Source organism: Chlorocebus sabaeus, chromosome 8 (assembly GCF_047675955.1).
Source record: "Chlorocebus sabaeus isolate Y175 chromosome 8, mChlSab1.0.hap1, whole genome shotgun sequence".
Classification (NCBI taxonomy): domain Eukaryota; kingdom Metazoa; phylum Chordata; class Mammalia; order Primates; family Cercopithecidae; genus Chlorocebus; species Chlorocebus sabaeus.
In genome coordinates this window covers 58,989,172-59,007,077 of record NC_132911.1, presented here as the reverse complement: position 1 = coordinate 59,007,077, position 17,906 = coordinate 58,989,172, and the positions used below count along the sequence as shown (strand labels likewise).

General features: G+C 37.1%; 1 protein-coding gene across 1 annotated transcript in view; it reads right to left on the bottom strand.

Annotated features, from left to right (window-relative positions):
* Positions 1-17,906, bottom strand: part of RP1 (RP1 axonemal microtubule associated) — a 325,891-nt gene that overhangs the window by 96,252 nt on the left and 211,733 nt on the right. The window contains exons 23-25 of the mRNA XM_038000500.2: positions 17,529-17,587; positions 17,161-17,205; positions 3,932-4,095 (exon numbers count right to left, since the gene is read on the bottom strand). Of these exons, the coding sequence (XP_037856428.2) occupies positions 3,932-4,095; positions 17,161-17,205; positions 17,529-17,587 (268 nt within the window). The remainder of the gene's footprint in view (positions 1-3,931; positions 4,096-17,160; positions 17,206-17,528; positions 17,588-17,906) is intronic.

Genomic DNA, 17,906 nt, shown 5'->3' with positions numbered 1-17,906 from the left:
CTAGTCTATGTCAGGCAATGAACAGATTCAAGGGTTAGCAACTGAACTAGGTCTAGTCCCTGTTTTCTAGAAACTCCTCTCTGCCTACTCTCTCCAACTTTCTGCCATAATGGACATTTTGCTCTTAATTTTGCCTTGATTGTTTTCCTGAGGATGTTTAATTTCCTTCATTTTGGCTCTCAGTGACATTCTAGGTGCAACCATAGAGCTGAACTGTATAGTCTATAGAGGGTATATATCAAAATTGCTACAAAGCCACTGACACCATTTTGCAAGCCCTTTTTGAAACTAGAATCCTCTTCTTTTATGAAGTCCTACAATCAAGTTCCTCTTCGAGGCCTATGATGGGGTCAGGAGAATATTACAGTTACTCTACATTGTCACCTACCATATGAACCAGTTATATAAAAGGAAATTTTCACTGTTCTGACAATAAGATAGTCAATGTCTCAAGAGCCACTTGGATGGTGGTTCTTCTATTCCAAGGATTTGGTCACATGACATAGCCTCGAATCCAAATTTATATTGGGCCAGTTCTTGTTTATCTTCGGCAAGTTATGGAAATCATGGAAGATTTCATGGAGAAACAGAAACTTGAATTAAAAATAACAAAATATGATCAAGATAGTAAGAGTAGAGCAGGACTTCTGAAATGACAGACTGAGACCCTCCATAAATCCAGTGCTCCACAAAAGCAATAAAAAAACTATTGAAATGAAATTATCTAGAACTCTGAAAATTAGTCAAAGGATTATAACAAATTGAGGAGCATGTATTCAATGAAAACGATGAACATTGGTAGAAACATAAGGGTTTGTGTATTGTACGTTGATCTACTCTCTACCACCCTCCCCAACTCCACAATAGTCTTGAAAACTGGCAACCTTACAACCACAGTAACTATTAAAACCAACAGTAAGGTGATCTACACCTAAACACAACACAGAAAAATTTTTGAAAGCCAAAAACAAGCAGAGAATCTTGAAAGCAGCAGAAGACAAACAACTTATCATATGTACAGGATCTTCAATAACTCCTGACTTCTCATCAGAAATCACAAAGGCCATAAAGAAGTGGGATGACATATTCAAAGTACTGAAAGAAAAAAACTGTCAACCAACACTTGGATATGCAAATTAAGACTGTCCCAGAAAAACAAAAATAGAGAATTCATCACTAGCAGACCTGCCCTACAAGAAATACCAAAGGGAACTCTTCAGTCTGATTTGAAAGGACACTAGAAGGTAACTTAAATCCATACCAGCAAGAAAGTTAAAAGATAACTCAAAAAACAGGAGAAAAAATTGTAAAACATATATATGATAACAGATTCATATTCAGAATTTATAAAGAACTCTTAAACTCATTAATAAAAAGACAAATGATGCAATTAAAAATGGGCAAATCATTGCTTCTCAGCCCTTTGGCTAAGATCGAGTATAAAAATGGGCAAGTCATTTGAATAGATATTTTTCCAGTGAAAACACATCAATGGCCAACAAGCATATGAAAAGGTGCTCAATATCATTAGTCATTAAAGAAATACATATCAAAATCACAATAAGATACTATTTCACATCCACTAGGATGGTTAGAATCAAAAAACATATAATATCGAATGTTGATAAGGATGTGCAGAAAGATGAAACCTTGTACGTTGCTGGTAGAAGTGTTAAAATGGTGCAGCTACTTTGGAAAACAGTTTGGCAGTTTCTCAAAGTGTTAAACATATGATTCAGAAATTCTACTCCTAGGTATATACCCAAGTTTATGTGTGAAATGATACATACTAGTGAAACAATAACATGTTCACACAAAAACTTGTACATAGATGTTCATAGCTGCATTGTTCACAACAGCTGAAAATGAAAACAACTCAAATTTGTATCAATGGATAAATGGATAAATAAAATGTGGTTCATTCATATAATAGGATATTATTTAACTATAAAGAAGAATAAAGCACTGATACATGCTGCAACACTGATTAAGCTTTAAAACATTCTTTACGCTACGTAAAAGAAGTCAGACACAAATACTCCATATTGCATGATTCCACTTATATGAAATGTCTAGAACAGGCAAATGTATAGAGACAGAAAGTAGATTACTAGTTTCCTAAAGCTGGGAGATAGAAAAATGGAGAGTTTCTGCTAATGGGTACTGGCCTTCTTTTTGGAGTGATGAAAATGTTCTAAAATTAGGTTGTGGTGATTGTTTAGTACATTCACAGGGTTGTACACTTTATACACTTTAAATGGGTGAACGTTTTTTACCCTGATTTGATCATTATACAATATATGTGTGTATTGGAACATCACACTGTACCCCATAAATATATACAATTATGTATTCAATGTATTGAATTTAAAATGAAACTTCAAAACATTAAAAAAATTTAAAAAATTAAAAATGGATGAATGTTATGATATGAATGTTAGGGTGAATTACATCACAAAAAAGCACTTTTTTTTTTTTTTTTTTGAGACGGAGTCTTGGTCTGTCACCCGCGCTGGAGTGCAGTGGTCGGATCTCAGCTCACTGCAAACTCCGCCTCCCGGGTTTACGCCATTTTCCTGCCTCAGCCTCCCGAGTAGCTGGGACTACAGGTGCCCGCCACCTCGCCCGGCTAGTTTTTTGTATTTTTTAGTAGGGACGGGGTTTCACAGTGTTAGCCAGGATGGTCTCGATCTCCTGACCTCGTGATCCGCCCGTCTCGGCCTCCCAAAGTTCTGGGATTACAGGGTTGAGCCACCACGCCCGGCCACAAAAAAGCACTTTTAACAAAAAGAAATGAAGACAACTTCCATAGATCCACAGTCATATACTCTAATTTGCACAAAGAAACTGATAAATTTTAATTGAAATTATTAAATATGTTGTATGGCAGAAATAGATAACATGACTTGGGATGTCATAGGGATTTAACAACCATTAAAATTTACCAGTGTTTACTATATTTTGGGAGGCAATGTGCTATGTAAATCAGATACTTTTACAAAGTAGTTTTTCAAAATGGCTCGAGTAATACCATTTCTCAGAGTTTGTCATAGGAAAATAGGTAGCTTTGGTTAAAAAAACAAGAAGAAAGCTAAGGTTAAAAGTATGTTTGTTGCAGCATTATTTATAGTAGTAAAAACTTGAAAGCCATTTAAATGTCCAACGACACCAAAGTGTTCTATTTATCCATAGTATATTACTTAGTAGCTAATCAATAAAAATTTTAAGTGGGAAGACTATGTAGCTCCTTTCATAAATGGCCATATTGCATGTAATACAGGGTGCTACAAAATTGCCTATGTAGTGCAATATTAATAGCAAACATTTATTGAGCATTTCAGATACTACACCGAGGATTAATTAATTTAATCCTCATTCTAACCCTCTGAAGTAAAGATTATTGAGGAAAGTGAGGCACAGAAAGGTTAAATAATATGTCCAGGTCACCATGCTTGTAAGTGGCAAAGTCAGCATTTGAATGTTGACCATTTGACTCTTTCGCCCATATCTTAGTCATTAGGCTGCACCACTATTCCATCATACCATCATGCTCCATCATATGTGTTAGTGTGTTTGTGGAAAACATGTATGGGTATGAACAAGGACTGAGACAGATATTGAAAAATGGAAATACTCATCTTGATGATAGGATTACTAGTAAATTATTCCACTCTAATTTTTAAATGTTCTAAAATGCATATACTTTTTTGCCTTTATACAAATGAAAAAATGAAGAAGAAACAAAAATCTTATGTCCCAGTTGTTATTACTGTTTCCCAGCTCCCATGGGATAAAACATGCCACACATACCAGGCAAATTTAATGCAAATGCAATACCAAAAGAACAACAAAAAATTACTCTCCATTTCATCTGCGGGGATGTACATCACAATATATCTTAGCAAACAAGTTATAGCTATATCATTTCTACCTTGAATATGTCTGCAGTGTTAGAGTTAAACAGCTGGTGTTTCCCAGATCCCAAAATAATAGGACCTGAACATTTTGTTTCTCCATAGACATAAAGGAACACTGTTGCCGTGGTGCCAGCATTTTCAGGATCCCCAGTGACAATGGTCACTTTCCAGTCTCCATCTGTAAAGGAAAAAGGAAATCAATATAAAAGTATAGAGGAAAAACACATAAATATTAGGAAAATAAAGATTTCTACTTAATTTACTTGGTTACGAATAGTTTGTGAAATCAAGTACGAAAATAATTGCTTATCATGGATTTCCTTCTTGAATGCTAGAATATAAAAAAGTTTTGGAAATATTGTAGCTTAATTACAAAACAAATAGCAGTGGGCTTTTGAGAACAATACGTATTTTGGGCAAAACAATGGAATTGGAGGCATTTATAATTAAGTGTTTAGCTGAAATACTTAGGAGTTTATTTAGGCAAATAACTGTCAAATTTGGGGATGGGAATGAATGACCGGCATCCTGATAACCTGACGTTAAGGTATCATCTGTCCTAGAAAAGAGTCCTATCAAGCTACACTAGTAACACAGTTTGGTGATCCTAGCAGATAGTGCTAAGGATGTAGAAGACATAAAAACAAGGCAAGAAAATTACTAACTTTCTTACTCATGAAAAATTGCTGGAGTTCCCTGAGAGCTGGAACAAACCAACAAGTAAGGAAAAAAATGCTGTACTGGACAAACAGGTCTTGGCAGAAGGAGTTGGGCTTGGGGAGGGAGGATGAAGAAAAGACACGTTTGAAGTAGAGAAAGACAATGCATCGGGAAAGCATAGGAGATCACTGAGCTTCCTGCTGCAGTGATACTGAGAGCACAGAAAGGCTGAGACAAGCAGAGCATGGCAGGAAACAACTTAAAAAGATCTATGAGTTGTTTTATGATTGGTTTAGTTAGAAAGACAAAATAGGTCTTCATTTTATTATTTTGTGCACTTCTTTGGGAAACTACATCATCAAACCCACAGCAATGAACCCCTCTCACCCCGAGTCCACACCACACAGCCAAGCACAGCAAAGGACAAAGTCCTGCCAGTTAGAACTCTGTGCAGCGCATGCACCTCTACTCATCACAGCTTGTCCCTAGAGTGCAAGGGTAATCTGAAGATGTTGTTACTGTTGTTTTCCAAGGCTCCATAAACCTCCTACCTTGTAAGTAATTTTTATATTTCCAAAATACGATTAAAACCACCACACTCTGCCCACCAAGTTCTCAGCAATTCTTCCATTAAGATGTGATTTTCTTTTTAAAACAACAATGCCTCTCCCCACCCACCACTGTCCGTATATCCATAAACATCATTTGAAGATCTCTAAACAGTTTAATAAAACTTGCATCAAGTAAATTTTGCATAATGTCATCTTTGTTAAGAAAGATGGACCCAGTACCTCAAATGGGCAGCAGAACTCAGAAGGGTGCACTGCTACTTCTACCCTGCAGCCAGCCAGCTTTCAGGAACTACAGTTCATGTGGGAAAATAAGAAACATGCAAATCTAAAACTAAGTCCCATTGAGAATCCTATCATAATTTAATTCTTACAGAAAACCTCACACCTGTGCTTTGATGCACAATTCAAGAAGTTGAAGGATCTCTTTCCTTTTTTGTAGGTCTTCTTTCCTATCTCATCCTTATCTCCTTCCCGGGCCATCTGGACCTGCTGTCTACTACTATCACAATCCCCCCTACTATCATGGGGGCAAGGACAGGAATAAGTTTGCACAGAAGCTTGGATGTCTTGTTTACTGAAATAGAGGCAAATAGCAAGGAACCACTGATTCATATAATATGTCTGTGTTCCTCCTTTTTGGAATTAGCATGTCACGATGACACAGGCCTTAAGGGTGGGATAACTAATGAAACATCTTCTACAGTTATTTTTATTCACTTTCAAGTTTTCCTAAGCATGTTTTTCTCTTTGCAATTGGAAAAAAATAAATTTTATATTTCATGCTTTAAAAATCTAATCACTGAACTTCTCTAAGAATGTTTCACTACCTAAAATACAAAATAGTTGAGAACACTTATAGAAAATAATATTCAGAGTTTATTTTTAAATTAAAAGTTCCACTGCCCTATGAAATAATTTATTTATAACAGGGCTAAAAGTATGTTTACAGTTTTTGTATTGCTTGTATATGTGCCAAAATTACAAGTATTTTCTGTAATTTTCTATTGCAAAACTTTTTTCACCAAAAAAATCAAAAGAATATGCCTTCAGATATTTTATCTATATGTTTCTTTTTTTTCCTTTGCCTTATAGCTACTGTCTATTCAACCCCAAGGACTCATATCAAAAAATGTTGTCATCTGTTAATCCCTTTGGAAAATTACTTCTATTAGAGTTTTCAAAGGAAGAAAGAAAATTCCATGTAATTGAAGTCTAAATATTTATCTTACATTTACCAATGTTTTGAAGGATTTTTTTAAAAGTTCGTTGACTATGCAATAAGCCATTACTGACAATCTACCTCAGGCTGTGCCCTTTCATTCTCTTTTCCAAGCTTAAATTGGGGGAGATACTATAGCAATGTCTTTCATTTAAATAAACCCTACTGCAGATAAAAGGAAATTTTCTTGGAAATCACAGCCTTAGGAGGCTTACTTTCTTTTGTGTTAAAAATACTTTTAAAGTAGTTTGGATATACTCTATGATCTCCAGATATTCCATAATAAATTCAGATTTCTTCTCAACAATGAAGTAAAGTCTAACAGGATCTTCCATATTTACACTGAGAAGTATGTGCTCTGCCATTTCCATTCTCATGTAACCAGGTGCAATCAGTATACGTAAAACTGACCTAGAGAATTCCAAACTTCAGCCTACAGTTGTTCCTCAGTATCTGTGGAGGATTTGTTCCAGAAATCCCCATAGATACCAACGCCAATAGATGCTCAAGTCCCTGATATACAATGGCGTAGTATTTCTGTATAACACACACACATCCTTTTGTATATTTTAAATCATATCTAGATTACTTCTAATACCTAATACTATATAAATGCAACATAAATAGTTGTTAGAATGTATTGTTTAGGTAACAATAACATGAAAAAAGTCTGTACGTGTTCAGTACAGACACTACCTTCCTTTTAAGAAATATTTTTATCTGCTGTTGGTTGAATCCATGAATGTGGAACATCAAGTGTAATGTAGGCCAACAATTGGAATTAAATTAATATCTGTTGACAAGTTGACTTACAGATATTGTGTCCACATTAGGCACAAACATTGTGTTCAACCTTTGAGAGACTCTAAGGAACAAGTGAGTTCGATGATCAAATCAAACTCCACACAGTTTATGCATTTTACCTAATACCGAGTTTACTAATGATTCACTAGCAGGACCCAGGACAAGCATTCTTCCCTGCAGAGATCATAGCCCAGGGGTTGGTAAACTATGGCCCATGGGCCAAATCCGGCCTGCCACCTGTTTTTGTAATTAAGTTTCACTGGAATGAAGCCATGCTCATTTATTTATGTATTGTACATGGGTGCCTTCACACTACAACAGCAGAGTTGAGTAGTTGCAACAAAGACCATAGGGCCTGAAAAGCCTAACCCAGGCTCATCAGCTGGCAGCATGGGGGAGCTATCTCTTCAGATGTCTGCAATTGCAGCACTAACTAAAGTTGTGTGAGAAGTTCCAAGCAAAAAATCGCCTAGCGAGTCACGTTAACTTGCTGAAAGGTAGAGATAATAACAAATTATTGTTTTAAGCCACTGAGTTTGGGGGTGTTTTTTCACACAGCAATAGAAAACTAGAATAGCTGCTGAAAGTATTTCACAGATAAGGACTCTCCATTATCTTTTTACTTATAAATACATTAGCATTTTTATCAGGATGTCTAGTTATTAGCATGTATGCACAGGGATTTGACTGAGTCACCTCTTTCATGTATCCCAGGTAGAGGAAAAAATTAGACTGCAGACTTGTCATTAACTGTTTCCTTCCCAATGTTTTCTTATCAATTGGAAATGCATTCTCAGGAAAGCATGGCTGAGTTATTTTGGTGAGCAAAATTGCTACAGCTAGTAAAGTTCAATAGCCCTTCCTTAGATTATAACATTTTTTCTTTACCTTATTCTGGGTATTCTGTTACAGGGGTTACATGCATTTGACTTTGCAGTTCAGAAAATTCACCCTGTTGTTGAATATAGAAACATCTGTGTCTAGACACGTTTTCAGTTACTTGGCAACTACCCACTGAATACTCAAAGAAATGCAGAGAGGACGCATGTAAATTAAGCTCTTCCATGCAATTGTTAGTTGGGCATACTGAGGGAAAATACTCTTCACATCTGCTTGCCTTAAGTCACTGCAATGCAATAAAAAAAACGACGGGACAGTCTGCTTTGCCTCGTTGGACAGCAAACGTGGTCCCCATGACTCTTACCTTAACAGAGTAGGACACAGGAAGATTCAGTGAAAGCGAAATAACCCAGCGCGTCTCTGCAGACTGCAGTCTCTCACTTCCCTGACTATAATAATCAGGGGTGGATTGAGACAGCCTAAAAAGACCAAGAGCCCTGTGCGTGAAATGTTTGTTTGGCTCTTACTTGGTGGAGAAGTTGAGGGTTGTGGCAGGGAAAGATGGAGAAGAACTGCAGGTGACTTGGGGGATCAAACTCAAAAGTTGAACAGATCTACCTCCAAAAAAGTCCTGGAGAGCACCCCAGATTTTAGGTGGTGAGGAAGGGTCAGAATAAATAAAACTTTCTCTATCGTTACATCCATGCTGACATAATATTACATATAGGTTGGTATGCCTGTCAAATGTCTAATCTAGCTCTTTTTATAATATTGATGCCCACTGCCCATAACACCCACCTCCAAGTAGCCACTGGACCCCTCTACAGCCTCCCTCTCACACAGTGACCTTCCCTTGTGCCAGCCTTCAGCTATCCTGAAAGGCTCCTTTCTTCCTCCAGGACTTGGACTAAAATCTTTCAGCCAAAATGTCCTCTCTTTCAGCTCTCTCCTCTAACCTGGTGAACATCCTAGCTCAAAGGTCAGCTTCTCTTAAGAAGCATTAACGTGGCCAGGTGCAGCGGCTCACACCTGTAATCCCAGCACTTTGGGAGGCTGAGGCGGGCAGATCACGAGGTCAGGAGTTCGAGACCAGCCTGGCCAATATGGTGAAACTTCATCTCTACTAAAAATACAAATATTAGCCGGGCATGGTGGTGCATGCCTGTAGACCCAGCTACTCGGGAGGCTGAGGCAGGAGAATTGCTTGAACCGGAAGGTGGAGGTTGCAGTGAGCCAAGATCGTGCCACTACACTCCAACCTGGGCGACAGAGTGAGACTCCATCTCCAAAAAAGAAAAAAAGGAGCATTGACAAACATTCCTCCCTGTAACCAGAATGAACCACTCTCTCTCTCATGCCTATACTGGACCCTGGCACACTTCAACATTTGGACATGCAAGTAAGTGCCTTGACAGATCAGGACCCTCTCCACCCAGATTGTAAGCCCCTGAAGGGCAGATTTTGGCCTTAAATGTCTCTGTATTCCCAGTGCCTAATACAACATTTGGCACATAACAGCCTTTCAAAAAATGAATGGGTGGTTTATGAAACGTTTTGGGATCCGTTAAAATGTATTTTGAAAAGCAAGGCTGCCTGTATGAGGAAGGATATTCAAGATACTATTAAGATTATTTCAGCATAATATATAACTACTTATCAATTAACAAAAACAAGTCCTTCTGATGATGTGTCATTAGTGTCATTTTTCATACAAAGGACAAGGACATTATTATTTGCCTCATAATTGACCTTATTATTAGCACAAAGATAATCAAAACAAATATTGACCTTGTATGAACCACATTTTCAAGGTCATATAAATATATTTATTTGAGATTTAGCAAAGATACTGTAAACAAGACAGATTATTCTATTTTTTATTAATTTTATCTCCAAATAATTCTATGTATATAAATTCACAAGTCCTTCAAAATACAACCTCATAAGAGGATCATGAGATTTTTTTTAATTTTAAGTGCTTTACAAATATTTTTATTCTTTCAAGAGACAAATATCATTAATCCTATTATACATGTAAAGCAATAGAGAAATTCTGTGCTGACTACCACAGGAGTTGGGATAAATTTGACACTGAATTAGAAACAGCTATGCTTCCTAGAATAAAATGGTTTTGAACAGTGCTCAATTTTCTCCACTTTAAGTCCAGAAAACAACCATAAAACATTATCAGAAATGAATCTGTTACCTATTTTATCTTGATATTGGTCTAAGATGAATCTCTTGTTATTCCTGTGATTATTTACCACCGATTATTGTATGACGTAGTAAAGGACACTCCACTTTACAGGGCTAAAGAGAGAAGACTAAGAAGAGTGACAGAGTCAGCCAACCAGGTGGGAAGTGCTTGCTGTAGTCCAAACATGTGCACAGTGGGACTACAGCCGCAGCACTTAAGACAGGGATAGGTTCCATTACAAGTGAAACATACAGTTTAAAAGCTAATATTTATTGGATACATAAGATGTACTAGGCTCTGTTCAAGGTACTTTATGGATATTATTTAATTCTCACCACAATCCCAAGAGTTTCTACTATTACCTACATTTTACAGGAAAGAAAATGAGGCACAAAGAAATACAGTGATTTCCCAAGCCATGCAGTGAGTAAGTGGTGCAGTCACGATTCAGAATCTGCACTGCTAACGGAACACTCAGCAGCCTCCGGCATGTGAGAGCTTGTTGTATCACTATTCAGGTAGGACAACTATACTTCAGTGCAGTTTACCATGCATCCCCTGCCTATTTAGTACATCCGATTCCACCTCAAATCTTGACCCTTAACAGGGAGGAGAGTGTGAAAATTAAATATCAAATTCTTTCCAGGTGCCCTAGGTTCCCTGTGATAATTTTCAACCTGGATTCTAGCAGCTAAGCCTTGGCATTTCCACCTTGTCCTCATCCCAAATTCCCTTCCATTGTATCCTTGATACTTGCTGCCAAACCTCTTCCATGTCCCATTGCCTCTTTAATCACCCACCTTATCTTGGCTTACATGGAATGCTTGACTTGCCTTCCTTTGACTATAGTCATCCTTCGGTGTTCCAGGGAGATTAGTTCCAGGATGCCCCCTTATATCAAAATCCAAAGATCCTTAAGTCCCTTATAGGAAATGGCTTAGTTGGCCAAGAATAGTAGCTCACATCTGTAATTCCAGTGCTTTGGCAGGCCAACGTGGGAAGATCAAGCCCAGCCTGGGCAATACAGTGAGATCTTGTCTCTACAATTTTTTTTTAATTAGCTGGGCGTGGTGGCATATGCCTGTAGTCCCAGCTACTCAGGAGGCCAAGTCAGGAGGATCCTGAGGTAAAGAGGTCAAGGCTGCAGTAAGCTATGATCATGCCACTGCACTCTACCCTGGGTGACAGAGCAAGACCCTGTCTCTAAAAAATAAACTAACCAAACAAAAACAACAATAAAATGGCACAATATTTGCATATAACCTATGCACATCCTCCCATATACATTAAATCTTCTCTAGATTACTTATAACTAATACCATATAAATGCTATATAAATAGTATTTTTTAAATGTGTATTACTTTCTGTTGTTACATTGTTATTTTTCTTTGTTTCGGTTTTTTCTGGAACTTTTCGATCTGTGGTTGATGGAATCCAGGGATGTAGGACCTGCAGGTACGGAAGGCCGACTGCCTTTGCTAACAATTCCTGAGTGCTTTGTGTCCCAACATCCTAAGCAATCTACTAGGTTCAAATTTACTTTTCAGACCCACATTACTGTGTGCTGGTCATTAGGAGAGCAATTCATAATCTTCAATATATTTAGAATCCAAGTCTTGACCTACGTATGCAGGTCTATATGAGCCTATCCACTACCAATTCTACTGCTACCATGATCTATTGCCGCATAACAAACTATACTAAAACTTAATGGTGCAGAACAATGACAATCATTTCTTATGCCATTGAAAGCATAATTTGGGCCAGGCTTAGCAGGGAAGGATTATCTCCGCTCCACATAGTGTCAATTGGGGCAGTTCAGCTGTGGCCGGGAGGATTTGCTTCCAACATGACTCTCTCAATGTGACTGGCAAGGTGGTGCTGGTGGCAAGCACAGCCAGGGGTCAGAGCAATGGCCTTAGTTCCTTTCCATGCAGACTTCTCCATAAGGTCCAGGCTTTTTCACAGGCCAGTGGCTGGATTCTAAAGACTAACATTCCCAGAAAGTGAGCCAGGCAGGAGTGGTGTCATCTTTTATGACCTAATAGTGTACAGCAAAAATGTCACATACTATCATTTCTGCTTTACACAGTTAGTCAAGGCAGTTTCAAATGTCTGCCCAGGCTGATTCCACCTTTTGTTGAGTTCAGAAGAACACAGAAAATGCTGCAGTTACAGACGTTTTTAGCAAACAGTTTCCCACATCCTCCTTCCCAGACTTCCCCATCTCCACACCTCTCTGACCACTTTTCCAGCAGAACCACTATTTTCTAGGTCAGCAGTTCTCAACTGTGGGTGAGTTTGCCCCCTAGAGACATTTGTTGATGCCTGGAGACATTTTTTTTTTTTTTTTTTTTTTGGTCATCACAAGTAGGTGCATGCTATTGCCATCCAGTGGGTGAGTAGAACCCAGGAAAGCTGCTAAATATCCTGATATTTATGACAGTCCCCCACAACAAAAAATTATCCAAGCTGAACTGTCAGTAGACCCAAGGTTTAGAAAACTTGCTTCAGACTAACAAGACATACCCTGATTAAGTCTATTTCACCCCAAACCATTCTATGCTTTCTGTGAATTATTTATAAACACAAAGTGGTTGAGGTGTAGGCTGTTGATGGTGATGTTTCCACATGGCTGTTGGATATCTGAAGATGCTGAGTGAGTATTACTGTTTCAGTGTCAAATCCATTCCATTCCACTGCTATGTTGAGTTACGGGTATTTTGTCTCAAACCAAAAAAAAAAAAAAAAAAAAAAAAAGGTGTGAGCCAATGTTCCAGAATCAAACAAAAACTAAACACTAGCTATTTAATTTGGGAGCAAATGAAGCTAAACCCAGCCAGGGCATGACAAACACTGCACTGTCTTCCTGGTTGCTCACTTAACACCTCCTGGCATGCCCATACCAAAGGCTTCAGGCACTAGACAGTAGGTCACAGCATCTGGCCCCTGCTGGGAGAATTCCTCTTGGCTCACCTTCTCTCCTTTTGATTCTAAACTTGTTCACAAGTTGACTTCTCTTTTCCCACTTAGCCCTGCTGGAATTCATTAACCTAGTTTCAGGCTCTGTATGTTGGGACTGACGAGGCAATCCTGAAAATGGTTCCTCTGGCATCTCAGCTTCACAAATTATGCACACTCATCTGAGACACTGATTCCTGAGGCCTGCCCAGGCTCCCCGGTGCCACAGTGTGTCTTCCTGTGGAGGAAATGAGGCTGACACAACAGACAGAAGGCTCCAACACAAGAGGTAGGCTGTTACTCTGTCATTATCCACACCACCACAGGAAATTATACCCTGAATGATCAGAGTAGAAGGCAATACAAAGCCATCTATAGTTGACTCAGAATGCATGATGATGTGATAGAATATTTTATGTTCTTAATCATGTTTAGCTGAGACTAATCATTAAATTTAATTTTCTTTCTTTGAGCAGACACTATTTGGGCAGTGAGGCCAGCCAAGCATGTATAGGCAATAGAATTGAGAGGAGAGAGAAAATATTTTAATAATCTTTACCACACATAATCCACCAAATTGTTAATGATACTACAAAGAGTTGGCATTGCCTATAAATAAATAAGTGCTCCAAGAATTTTTAAATCCCTGAAGTCAGAAATCCTTGAGTACATGTAGGAAGCTGAGTCATTAAAATCAAGCAGTTTTGTATAATGGTTAAGACTTAAGTTCCAATATCAGTTCTTACATTTACTAACTGCTTGACTGATGACAAGGTTCTTACACTTCCGAGCCACAGCTTCCTGAGATGGTATTTTATTTATTTAGTTTTTTGAGACAAGGTCTTGCTCTGTTGCCCCGGCTGGAGTGCAGTGGTGCCATCTAGGTTCACTGCAACCTCCAAAACCTGGATTCAAGCAATTCTTCTGCCTCAGCCCCCGAGTAGCTGGGATTACAGGCATGCACCACCACGCTCAACTAATTACTGTATTTTTAGTAGAGACTGGGTTTCACCATGTTGGCCAGGCTGGTCTCAAACTCCTGACCTCAAGTGATCTGGCCACCTCAGCCTCCCAAAGTGCTGAGATTACAGGTATGAGCCACTGCACCTGGCCCTGAGATGGTATTTTTAAAGCCATCTCACTATAATACAATGAGAGTCTGGATAAATTACAAAAAAAAAAAAATTGTTTTTAGTACATTATTCTAATCTCAAGGAAGAAAAATTATCCACTGCATATTAATAATAAAAGGGGCCACTAGCTGAAAGTGAGTGGTGAGCACTCAGCAAACAAGAAGGCAAGGACTGCAGGTGTGATGGATGCCAACACTCCAAGCCAGGAGAATGAGTGGCAATGGCCACACGAGGGTGGGAGCTGGATCTGAGACTTCTGAAGTAAGCCAAAGGGGGATACACCCTTAGCGAAAGGTTGGGTTCCAAATAAGGGGTAGTAAAAGGAGCTTATCAAAAACCCAACCTGTCCCCACAAAGGTTCTGGTTGAGAAAAGAGTAATATGAAATATAATAACAATAATAATCTCCCGTGACAATTAAAAACATCCTTTCACTCAGATTTGAAACAAGGCTAAAAGCTAAATGTAGCTTAATATGTTAAAAAATAACACAACAAGATAAATCCAAAGATACAGAAGATAAATACTCTCTCCCGCACACATTTTTAGTGACTGGGGGCAGTGGGCAGTGAAAATCAGTCCCTCTAAAGCAAGAACAGTACAGTCCCTGAAGTCGAACCACTTGCATTCAAATTCTAAATCTGTTTGTATGACTTTAGGCAAGTTATAAAAACCTCTCTGTCCTTTAGTTTCATCACCTGTGAAGTAGAATAATGATACAACCTACCCCATAGGGTTACTGGAGGATGAAATATATACATTTTTCTAGAACACTTAGACTACACAGCAAATAATATACGCATTCACTATTAATGTTACCATCACTGCTTCTATTCCACATTGTACCAGGGACCTAGACAGCATATTAGGATAAGAAAAGGTGTTGTAATTCACATATGATATGGTCTTCATAGATCATTCAAATTGTATCTTGAAAAAACTTCTAGAACTAGAATTTAAATTTATTTTTTATTATATAATTAACATAAATTTATTGGAATTAGTGAAGGCGTTTAGCATAGTGGCTGGATATAAGAGCAATATGCCAAAGGCACTGATAACAATGAAGAAACTCAATCCAGCAATGGATACTGAAAATATTCTCTCACAACCAAGTTCAGTCTAACTCAGTAATGTAGTTAGTTTTGCTATAAAGAATGATTTTACCTAAATGAATTATAAATATTTAAGATTATAAGGTGTCAAAGTTTAGAAAACATGTCCTAGATGATTGTGGGAATTAATTAAACATGGCTAGGAGTTAGTAATGGTGCATAATTGTACTTAGTATTGATCACCTCAAAATGAAAGTAAAAATAACTTAGTTGAGTCCTTTTTCCCTTTCTCCTTTAAATTTAAATAGCATTTTGGTCTACTTTCTTCCCCTTGAAGCTACATAGAAAGGCATAAATGACATACATGTGCTTCATATACTTTCAAAATCTAAGACTCATGTTTGCTTTTCAACATTCTTAACCACAATGTAACACTGCCTCAATAGATTAGACTGCTTAACATTTCAAGGTTCTTTCCACACCATAAATTAGCTCATTCACATAACTATGAGATCACTAATGTATTTCCAGAATCATATCCCAAGAAATATTAAAGGTCGCATTATTTAGAATTTAAAAATGAAATAAGACAGAACCATTCACAATGACAGTGTATCATGAACTAACTAAACTCATTAGTCTTTGACTAATCCACTTTTGAACTATAAAAAATATACATTTTAATGAGGTCATAAAATAAGACAACAGAAATAATTAATTACAAGCAAGCATTTTAAAATAGCTTATTTTAATCAAATTTGATGAAGTATATCTAACAAAGTTCTAGGTCAACATCTTCCCTGTACATTGCAACTTCATGTTTGACATCACTGATGTTGATTACATGGCTTACATTATTGACAAAGGACTTCTGATATTTTCAGCCTTAATTATAACCTTCATTTTAAAACTATTAGCTTTTATTACCCACATATGCCCCACCAAGTTCTGGTATTAATGGATAATTTTTCTACTTAGAATATCATTTCAAGCCTTATTACTTGATGATTTATTGTAAGGCACAGACCTCTTGAGGTCCTTTAAAATTATTAAGAAATTCTGGAACATTAGTAAAATTATGACCATACTAAGAATCTGACACATGAACAGACTTTTCCTTACAAAATAAATAACAAAAACTAAGCCGAAACACAGTTCCTAATATAAATAGATAAGAATGCTAGTTTAAGCTTGAACTGTTTATGTCTCAGTAGCCATCTTCATCATTATAGGACTTCATGAATAAAATAATGTTAGCACTAACCTTTGCCTAGTTTCAAACCACTGCAGAAAGTATATCCATTTTTGAAAATATAGAGATATGGTAAGCTGGTATGCATATTAGTAAACAGTATTTATCTATTTCATTCAGATCAGTTTTTAAAATGTAACATATTAATACTATAATTGCAGATTGATTTGAAGAGGATCTAATAGAAAAAGATAATTACAAAAACTTTAAAAGAAAACTAAGAAACCAATATGCAAATAAGTTTTTTAAAAAGTACAGTTAAAAGAAGTTACTATAATTTAACCATTCAGAAAATAATTATTTCCCCCATATATTTAAATTATTGAAGAGAAGCATTAAGGAAAAAAGCATTTGGGCCTAAAGTTGCTGTTAGTTACTTTATAAATCAACTATACTTTAATGCTTAGTCCTGTATTCATTTTAAGTATTTTTCAATCAACAGTTAAACTCAGTAAGAATGTACTGTAAAAAATGTGTAAGGTTGGTAATCTTGAAACAGAAATGGATTATTTCAGATGATTAAAAGATGAAAAGTGGCAACAACATTTACCATTTGCTTCCTCTTGTATTTTAGGTTGATGATTTATTTGCATTTCTACAAAAATAAAAGTGAAGTGCAGTTAATAATAGATCTGTCTGATGACATAGTAAGTGGGAAAAGAAGCAACATGAGTTTAACTCTTTAACAGTGGCAAATCCTTACGTTGATTTTTAACTTCAAGTAGGGCATATAACATTTCTAAGACACAGATTTACATATGTTTTTATTTCACTGTAAGGAATACTATAAATCCAACAATAAAAGATAAATATCAAAGGGGCTGTTCTGAGGAAAACTGGGGAATAGTGTTCCATGATGTCCAGATGTAACAAAATCATCTTGTACGTTCTTCTACCGATGGTTTCAGTAATCCTCACCTTGAAGATAAAGTTCAATTTCTGAATGAATTATGCCCTGAGACATGAAAGGAAGCCATCTGAGGAAAAAGAGAGAGAGAAAGAGAGAGGAGAAAATACAGAGAAAATTAATCTCTGATTTTCTCAATTTTAAAATGAGGTTGATTCTGCATTAATTTTGCACACTAAATGTTAACTATAAAATTGCTTTTTATATAGTCAAACACAATCCATCCTATTACACACTCATCATAGCACGAAGAATGGTATCATACCTGTGGCTTGAAGAACGAAATATATACGTTGCTAACCCCGCTAACCACCCACCTCTCCAGGTTTGTCAGTCCTCTATCACTATCACCTGTAAAAGCAAATGGGGCTCCAGCAGAGTACTCCCAG